The sequence below is a fragment of the Plecotus auritus genome, assembly GCF_963455305.1.
Source record: "Plecotus auritus genome assembly, chromosome: X".
Classification (NCBI taxonomy): domain Eukaryota; kingdom Metazoa; phylum Chordata; class Mammalia; order Chiroptera; family Vespertilionidae; genus Plecotus; species Plecotus auritus.
This window is the reverse complement of record NC_137784.1, coordinates 135,191,137-135,198,584: the sequence shown is the minus strand read 5'-3', so window position 1 is coordinate 135,198,584 and position 7,448 is coordinate 135,191,137. Positions and strand designations below refer to the sequence as shown.

The 7,448-nt window shown below is 50.7% G+C and overlaps 2 protein-coding genes across 2 annotated transcripts in view; one reads left to right on the top strand and one right to left on the bottom strand.

Annotated features, from left to right (window-relative positions):
• The first annotated feature begins 375 nt into the window (after positions 1 to 375).
• TSR2 (TSR2 ribosome maturation factor) lies at positions 376 to 5,520 on the top strand. The gene is made up of 5 exons (XM_080653867.1): positions 376 to 551; positions 707 to 797; positions 3,219 to 3,310; positions 4,082 to 4,252; positions 4,715 to 5,520. The coding sequence occupies exons 1-5, from the start codon at positions 453 to 455 to the stop codon at positions 4,847 to 4,849; spliced, it is 588 nt and encodes a 195-aa protein (XP_080509993.1). The 5' UTR covers positions 376 to 452; the 3' UTR covers positions 4,850 to 5,520.
• Positions 5,521 to 5,677: 157 nt separating this feature from the next.
• The window catches only part of FGD1 (FYVE, RhoGEF and PH domain containing 1), a 42,069-nt gene continuing 40,298 nt past the window's right edge, over positions 5,678 to 7,448 (bottom strand). Inside the window, exon 18 of the mRNA XM_080653866.1 lies at positions 5,678 to 6,619. Within this exon, the coding sequence (XP_080509992.1) occupies positions 6,314 to 6,619 (306 nt within the window). The 3' untranslated portion in view covers positions 5,678 to 6,313. The remainder of the gene's footprint in view (positions 6,620 to 7,448) is intronic.

The following is a 7,448-nucleotide window of genomic DNA, read 5'->3' as shown; positions in this document are numbered from 1 at the left end:
TATTTATTTATTTGTTTGTTTATTTATTTATTTATTTATTTATTTCAGACAAACATCGATTTCCTGTTCCACTTGTTGATGCATTTATTGGTTGATACTTGTGTGTGCCCTGACCAGGATGGAACCCACAACCTTGGCATATTGGGGCCACGCTCTAACCAACTGAGCTACCCAGCCAGGGATCCCCACATCTTTTCTGCGCAGTATACATGACCCTGGCCCCACGCCATCCTCCTCCGCTTCTGGCTTCCTTTGGTTTAATTATTGCAGGCCAGTATCTGTGATGGTGTCATCCATTGCTCTGACAGACTTCTCTATTGCTCTAGTCTTGTGCCAGGTCAGCGGAAAGATGAATCTGAGTTCTCAGGCTCGGCTATCGACTCATTCTGCCTGGGCCGTACTGCAACCCGATTGGTCCGCACTGCGACCCGATTGGTCCGCCTACGCATCACATGCTCAGCAGCCCGATGATGGCGGGCGCTGGGGAGGATTTGAGAGCTCTCTTCAGGGCTGGCGTCCGCGCGGCGCTGGAGGCCTGGCCGGCCTTGCAGGTGAGTGGGGTCCGGGACGGGAATGGTTAGGGCCTGGAACAGACTAAGAATCGGCCGGCATTGGCGCTGCGGCTCGGCGGCCTCGGCGGCGGACTCCTGCGTCACCTCCAGCGGGCTGTCGGGCTGACGTGGTCGGCTTGGGCCTGTGTTCGCAGATCGCTGTGGAGAATGGCTTCGGGGGTGTGCACAGCCAGGAAAAGGCCGAGTGGCTGGGAGGTGCCGTGGAGGAGTACTTCTTCCGCAATGGTGAGCGAATGTCAGGTGCTGCGACTGTGGAGGGGGGTGGGTGGGGGAGGGGACGAGGGGGCGGAGGGTGGGGAAGCAGGAGGCTGGGGGTGGAGAGCCGCACTTCCTCTTGAGCAATTGTCGGCTGGTACCTGAGGGCGAGGTGGAATGAATACCAGCTTTGGAGTCAGAATTATGAGTTCAGATGCCTTACGGGAGGGGGTGTTACTCATGGTATCACTCCAGGCAAGTCATTTTATCTCCCTGAGACTCAGTTTCCTAATTCCTAAAATGGGCATGAAAGTAGCCACCCCAGAGCTGTCCAATAGAAATATAATGCGAGTCACGTCTCATTACGTTAAAAAAAATTCTGCAGTTGTTTTACCCATTTTTAGAATTACGTTTTCAAAATCTGGGTATTTTAGTTTTACCAAATTTCTTCCTTTTTTTTTTTTTTTTTTTAAATCCTCACCCGAGGATATTTTTCCATTGATTTTTAGGGAGGGTGGAAGGGAGGGGGAGAGACAGAGAGAAACATGATGTGAGAAACACATTGATTGGTTGCCTCCTGCAGGCGCCCTGACCAGGGCCCAGGCCGGGGAGGAGCCTGCAACTGAGGTACTACGTGCCCTTGACCGGAATCGAACCCAGGCTGATGCTCTATCCACTGAGCCAAACCTGCTAGGGCCAGTTTTAGCAAATTTCAGTTTGGCCTAGCCGCATTTTAAGTGCTGGATAACCACATCTGGCCATTTGAACAACAGGGATCTACACCTTTGCTGTGTCTTGAGGGCCATAGAAGAATAAGGGGCCTTGCCGAGGGCCTTTAGCATAATACGATTTTTACAAAATCCTTCACTCAGTTTTTTAGTCTTGGAGATGACAGTAGGCAGAGACTTTCTCTCCAGGAAATTTACAATCTAGGGAGGGATCCAGATAAAGAAATAGGCATTCACACACGGGGTGGTAGGTGTTCTAATATAGAGGAGCTCAGGGTGCGTGGGTAACATGAGACTTGGGAGGAGGCTTCTCTGGTGGTGGTTGAGCTGAGTCTGAAGAGATGAGAAAGAGTTAACTAGGTGGAGGAGGCAGGGAGAGCAACACTCAAAATTCTGTGGTATGAGGAGATTATGTGTTATATTTGGAAAGTGGTAGGGTGCTCAGTATTGGAGTAAGTGTGTGTGTGGTGCGTGCGTGCGTGCATGCTTGCTTGCTTGTGGGTGTGTGGAGGAGAGGAGTGGCAAAGAGTGAAGCTGGGGGGGTGGGGAGGCCCTGGAAAAGGGTAGGACGCTGATGGCCTTACATGCCTTTGATTTTGTCCTTTAGGCCAGTGTTTACCAAAATGCATGCTATGGAGGCATAGTTCTGTTAGATGTTCAGTGAAGAAAAAACTTCTGCAGCCAAATTATATAAGAAAAGCTCTTTTCTTCAGCTCCTCCTTAAAAGAGTCACAATAATCATTAACATAGTAAAGGCTTGGATAAGGTAAGAACTAGTAAAAAGAAGCCTGTTTACCTTGGTTTCCCAATAGCTTTCTGCAATAGATTCCTTTAAAACCGAGCAGGACAATTATTTCTCAAAAGCCAAATATGAATACTGCAGTAGGTGAGAAAAATTCATTGGCAGGTTCTAAAGTGAGTAATAGGATAGGATTTGCTGACTAATGGGAGGCTGTTTCTCTCTAGAAAGTGATGAGGCCTGAACTAGGGCAGTGGTGAGAGTCATGGAAAAGAAGGGGTGGGTTAGGGACTTGGAGATTGCTTGGCTGTAGAGGGGGAAGGAAAAGGAGGCAGGTTTCTGATATGGGTGACCTAGTGGATTAGGTGCCTTTCATGGTACAGAGGAACCCTGGAGGGTGAGAAAGTACCTTTGGAGGGTAAGTAAGGTGATCAGTCTGGCTTTGGATATGGAGGATCTGAGGCACCTGTGAAATAGGTGAAGCAGTCTGAGTTGGAGACAGATTTGGAGGATATTAGATTAGAGTGGTTGGAAAAGCCAAGGGGGTGAATGAGGTCTTGGGGGTGGGGGGGAGGGAGGAGCTTTGTGGAAGACTTTCTTGAGTAGTTCTCCAATTCATTGGTAACGGCCCATAAGGTAACGGAAGCCCAGAGGAGGGCTTAGCCAAAGCCACATAATAGGATGTTGATGTTAAGGCTATGATATTTCATCATCGCAAGTATTTATATCCATTTCTTCTTATCTGTCCCATTGGTCTGTGGCTTCCTGTATCCATGGAGCCACAGTTATGAAGGGTCTCTCCATTTCAAAAAAAGTGATGTTCAAACCCAGAACGCAGAGCACGTCAGCGAATAAAAGGCTCACTGTGTGGACCCTTACCCACCAACCAGATGTGGCCCCAGCAAGTAGGCGTTGAAGAGTAGCAGGCAGGAGTGGTGAAGTTGGCTCATCTCTGACCAAAGGGCCCTGTCCTTTCCTATTCAGCTGACTTGGAGCTAGATGAGGTGGAGGACTTTCTCGGGGAGCTCATGACCAACGAGTTTGATACAGTTGTGGAGGATGGGAGTCTGCCTCAGGTGAGCATGTCATGGGCACAGCTGCCCCCTTCTTGCCTATAGTTTTTCTTCTCCCCAAGTGTTTGTTTTGGGCCAAGACCCTTGGCTCTAACCATTGAGTCTTGCACAAGAACCTTTTATGACTCCCTATTGCCTATAGGGTCTTCCAAGGCCTTTTCAAATCCCACCTCTTCTCTTTAAAAAAAATTTTTTTTTATTGATCTCAGAGACAGAGAGGGAGAGAGAGAAACATCAATGATGAGAATCATTAATTGGCTGCCTCCTGCACACCCCACACTGGGGATCAAGCCTGCAACTTGGGCATGTGCCCTTGACCGGAATTGAACCCGGGACCCTTCAGTTCATAGGCCGACGCTCTATCCACTGAACCAAGCTGGCTGGGGCTTCTCTTTTCTCTTGAGACACCATTCCCAGCCAGGTCTGTTCCTCACCCCCATCCCAAGAGCAGGCCGGGCCAGGTACATTTTCACCCCTCCCCTGGTTAACATCACTTCCCTGGTGGGATTGCCTTTCCTTTTACATCTTCCATCTTTCAAACCCAGTTTTACTAGTTAGTAGTGCCTTCCCAGCTAGGAGGCCCTCCTTCAATGCTTCAGGCCATTACCTGAACTTTTCATATGTCGTTCCTTCATGAGTGAACTCCTTGGGGGAGGAAAGAGCCCCATTCTCTTCTGGGAAATTCCAAACCCTTCCCCACTCTTGCTGCAAACATGGTCTGTTGTATTGTAGGCTCTCTAGGAAACCCAAGCTGGTTGAATGTTTTCTTGATAGGTGAGCCAGCAGCTGCAGACCATGTTCTACCACTTCCAGAGGGGTGATGGGGCCACTATGAAGGAGTTGGCCTCCCACATCACCCAAAGAAAGCGCAGGGTTAGAGCCACTGCACTTTCGACAGACAAACAGACGGATGATGATAATGCGGACAGCGCGGAGGAGATGGAGGTGAGAGGGGTGCCCTTGGGTGAAGAGATGTAGATTTTTCTTTAACTTATTATTATTGATTTCAGAGAAGAAGGGAGAGGGAGAGAGAAATATAAACATCAATGATGAAAGGGAATCATTGATTGGCTGCCTCCTGCACGCCCCACACTGGGTATTGAGCCGCAACCTGGGCATATGCCCTGACTGGGAATTGAACCATGATCTCCTGGTCCATAGGTCAATGCTCAACCACTGAGCCATGCTGGCTGGGTGAGATGTAGATATTTTCAATTTTCTGGGAGATCAACTACTTTCATAGGGAAATGATGGGGGTGGGGTGGTAGTGGCTGTATTATCCAGAGAGGGCAAGGAACTTTCCTAAGGTCACACAGCCAATCCTTGCAAAGTGGGGAGGAGAGCCTGGGTATTCCAATGGCCACAACTGGGAGGTGTATTTAGCTCTCTTCTGTGTTTATCCTGCAGGTCACAGCTACAAATGATGGGGCAGCTACCGGTGGGGTCTGCCCCCAGCCTGAACCCTCTGGTCCAGACTCCCAGACTATTAAGGAAGAAGATATAGTGGAGGATGGTTGGACCATTGTCCGGAGAAAGAAATGAGGGGCTGGCAATGGTTTGGGCCCTTGTTTTGAGGATTGTGGACCTTTGGACTGGTTATCCCATCTCCATCCTCTCCCTATTCCCCTGTCTAGTCCCTCCAGGGGAAGAAGAGCCCTAGGGTCCTTGGCCTTGAGTTGGTAGGACCTGGTTGACCACACCCCCTTGGGCCGTAAGTTATCTGAATGATGAGGCCTGGTTTCCCAGCACAGTGCCTTGGGTGCAGTCAGTGTGAAGAGTAGGATGAGTGGGTGCGGGTGTGGTTGGAGACGCTGAATGCTGGTTGACAGTGGGCAGGTAGATTTATGAAGGGAGAGAGGACCAGCAGAATCAATGCTTCTGCTGGGTCAGGAACGATGAGATGAACATGGCAGCTGGAAGAGAGAGTCATTGACAATGTGAACGAAAGTAGCTGTGTTACCTCTCCCACTTTCCTGCTGCCCGTATACACACATACACACACACACAGCAGCTCAGCCCCATCCTGCAGCCCAGCCTCCAGCCCTGGTTCCCTCAGGAAGTCTAAGACATTGGCAAGGTGGTGAGCTTGGGGGACCTGGGCTTTGTTTTCTGTCTCCTGCAACCTCTTTCCAAACTCTTCATCCAATTCCATCCATGTCCAGGGATGAGGCTTAAAAGACATGAATAAATAACACCTTAATGTTTAACCTGTCGCTTGGCCTGCTGTTGTGAGTAGCCTTGGCATCGTTCTCTGGGGAGCTGAGACGCCGAGCTCAGCGAGGGAGCAGGTTCTGGGCCCACCCTAGCAGTCTGGTGCTTTGGACAAACACACAGATGGACGAACGGAGCACAGCAGTGCCCTGAAAGTTTCCGTAAGCCTGAAATAAACTGTATTTTTTTTTCTTTAAAAAACAAAACAAAACCGAGAGTATCCATTGTTCTTCCCCCCTGTTCCCCTGTCCTGCCCGGTGGCCCTGCCATGGGTCTGGACGATAAAATACTGGGTAGCCTTGGGGTTGGGTAGAAGCTGTAAGCCATGGAGAGGCAGGAAGGATCTGGTCACTGCCCCACCGTGCATCGTACGTGTGAAGACACTGGGTGAGGGGGCAGGGGTGGGCCGGGGCCAGGGCCTCAGTGGGAGAACTGGCACTTGAATCCAGGTCTCTCCTGCCTCTGGTGCTTTTAGGGGAATGGGGTAGAGGCAGGATCTGTGGGGTTTTGAGGGGATGGGGAAACGGCCTAGTTCAGGCAGGTCTAGCAACAGCTCCCACCCTCCCTGGGGACGGGGATTAAAAAAAATGAACATCACTGTAGGAATATTTCTTTTAAAAGCCCCCATTTTGTGAAAAGATGAATTAAAAAACCCAAGACCCAGCATTCGGGATTGAAAGTGCCCATGATGGGAGTTCAAGTATTGACTGAGCTGGGAGGGAGGGGGCTGGGGCCCCCAGTCGGACATGGGCAGCTAGAGTGTGGGACAGGGGGCCCCAGGTCCCCCCAAACCCTCTAGGTCTTGTCTCGGGTCTGGGGGGCTTCAGAGGGTTCAGCGGTGGCTCCTGAAGCTGCCACCTGTGCCTCCTCCATCTCCCTGTCCTCAGACAGTGTGGGCCCCAGGCAGAACGTGTCCCCACGGCCCGCCCGGCCGAGCACGGCCATCCAGCGCCGCTGCAGCTCCTCTGTCTCGGGGCTGAAGTACCAGCTCAGGTGGCTCTGGGTTATCTTGAAGACGTGCCGTCTGTCGGGCCGCTCCCCGGCCTCGGGAGGCCCCACCTCAAAGCCAATGAGGGGCAGGCTGCGCTGGGCTTTCACATCCTGGGGAACGGACAGAGCCAGGGTCACCGGAGGCTGCACTTCTCATTGCTTTTTCATCTGCTAACCCCCCCTTTTCCTTCCCCTGCTCAAGAACCTGCCAAGGCTCCCCTGGTAGCAACAGAAAATTGTCTGGGGCTAGCACGCAGGCTGGGTTCAAATACCCATTGCCTCCTACACCCCAAACCAGCTAGGCTAGTTTCCTTAGTGTATACCAGTGGTCCGCAAACTGTGGCTCGCGAGCCACATGCGGCTCTTTGGCCCCTAGAGTGTGACTCTTCCACAAAATACCACGTGCGGGCGCGCACGTACAGTGCTATTGAAGGAGTACCCTAATTAAGTTAATGACAATGTACCTACCTATATAGTTTAAGTTTAAAAAATTTGGCTCTCAAAAGAAATTTCAGTCGTACTGTTGATATTTGGCTCTGTTAACTAATGAGTTTGCCAACCACTGGTGTATACCAAGTAATGTCTTTAGGCCTTTGTCTAGGCCAGGGGTCGGCAAACTCATTAGTCAACAGAGCCAAATATCAACAGTACAACGATTGAAATGTCTTTTGAGAGCCGAAAACCGACTTCTGCGCATGGGCCATGAAGTTTCTTTTCTTTTTTTTTTAAAATATATTTTATTGATATTTTACAGAGAGGAAGGGAGAGGGATAGAGAGCTAGAAACATCGATGAGAGAGAAACATCGATCAGCTGCCTCCTGCACACCTCCCACTGGGGATGTGCCCGCAACCAAGGTACATGCCCTTGACCAGAATCGAACCCGGGACCCTTCAGTCCGCAGGCCGACGCTCTATCCACTGAGCCAAACCGGTTTCGGC

What these genes read in the sequence shown, in the direction of transcription:
- TSR2 (XM_080653867.1), top strand. Translation starts at nt 453, where the DNA reads ATGCTCAGCAGCCCGATGATGGCGGGCGCTGGGGAGGATTTGAGAGCT. An exon ending in GGAGTACTTCTTCCGCAATG is followed by an intron (nt 798 to 3,218) that starts GTGAGCGAATGT and finishes TTTCCTATTCAG; the next exon opens with CTGACTTGGAGCTAGATGAG. An exon ending in AGGATGGGAGTCTGCCTCAG is followed by an intron (nt 3,311 to 4,081) that starts GTGAGCATGTCA and finishes TTTTCTTGATAG; the next exon opens with GTGAGCCAGCAGCTGCAGAC.